The sequence below is a fragment of the Orycteropus afer genome, unplaced genomic scaffold (genome assembly GCF_000298275.1).
Source record: "Orycteropus afer afer isolate SDZICR_OR568_19922 unplaced genomic scaffold, OryAfe1.0 scaffold00343, whole genome shotgun sequence".
Classification (NCBI taxonomy): domain Eukaryota; kingdom Metazoa; phylum Chordata; class Mammalia; order Tubulidentata; family Orycteropodidae; genus Orycteropus; species Orycteropus afer.
Genome location: NW_006921930.1, coordinates 1825391 through 1826206, shown reverse-complemented (window position 1 = coordinate 1826206; position 816 = coordinate 1825391). Strand labels below are relative to the sequence as shown.

At 40.7% G+C, this 816-nt stretch overlaps 1 protein-coding gene across 1 annotated transcript in view; it reads left to right on the top strand.

Moving 5' to 3' along the window:
• Positions 1-482, top strand: part of POC1B (POC1 centriolar protein B) — a 154991-nt gene extending 154509 nt beyond the window's left edge. Inside the window, exon 11 of the mRNA XM_007952516.1 lies at positions 378-482. Within this exon, the coding sequence (XP_007950707.1) occupies positions 378-482 (105 nt within the window). The remainder of the gene's footprint in view (positions 1-377) is intronic.
• Positions 483-816: the final 334 nt, after the last annotated feature.

The following is an 816-nucleotide window of genomic DNA, read 5'->3' as shown; positions in this document are numbered from 1 at the left end:
GCCACTATGCAGCTCATGGCTCCACTGAGTATGCTACATGCTCTCTTTTCCCTGGCATTGTTGATTGAGAAGACTGGATAATAAAAACAATCTGCAGTAGGACCCCTGGTAGCGTAGTGGTTAAAAACTCAGCTGCTCACGGACAGAATTATCTGCAGAGGTCTTTCTCTTCATATGCATTCATTTTTTTCGTTTCCTCAAATTGCTTGACAGTGCTTTGCCCTGTGGTAGGGCACAGAAGAATAGCACATTTTAGGGCTCACTTCTGAGCCAACCACTTGCCAAAGGGTGGGTGTTCAGTTCTAGGAAGGATCTCCTATGCAGAGATACATCATCAGCATGACCCAGTATTGACAATCTTGTCCTCCTTTTTACAGACTGTTTCAATCTTGGAGCAGCGACTGACTTTGACCGAGGATAAGCTGAAAGACTGCCTTGAAAATCAGCAAAAGCTTTTCACAGTCTCCCAGCAGAGAAGTTGAATAGAAAAGTATGAGCAGAGGCATGATAATGGCCCCGGGTCCGTATATTCAGGAAACTAATACAGGATGCTTCAGAGCAACGTGATTGTGCACTAATTATCATGCATTTTTTAAAAGTGTGAGCAACAAAGCAAAAGGCAAAAAGGTGTATTTGAGGCCTAATTTAAACACACAAATCAATGTCAGGAACTAATTTTAAATATTACCATTTATAATTGTAGTAATAAAGTGATAAACATTCAAGTGACTTAGTTTCCCCCCATTATTGAAAATGTCAGTTTTCATGTTGAGTCCACATCTTGCCAGGAAACTAACAGAAGTTTCTGGATTTTCA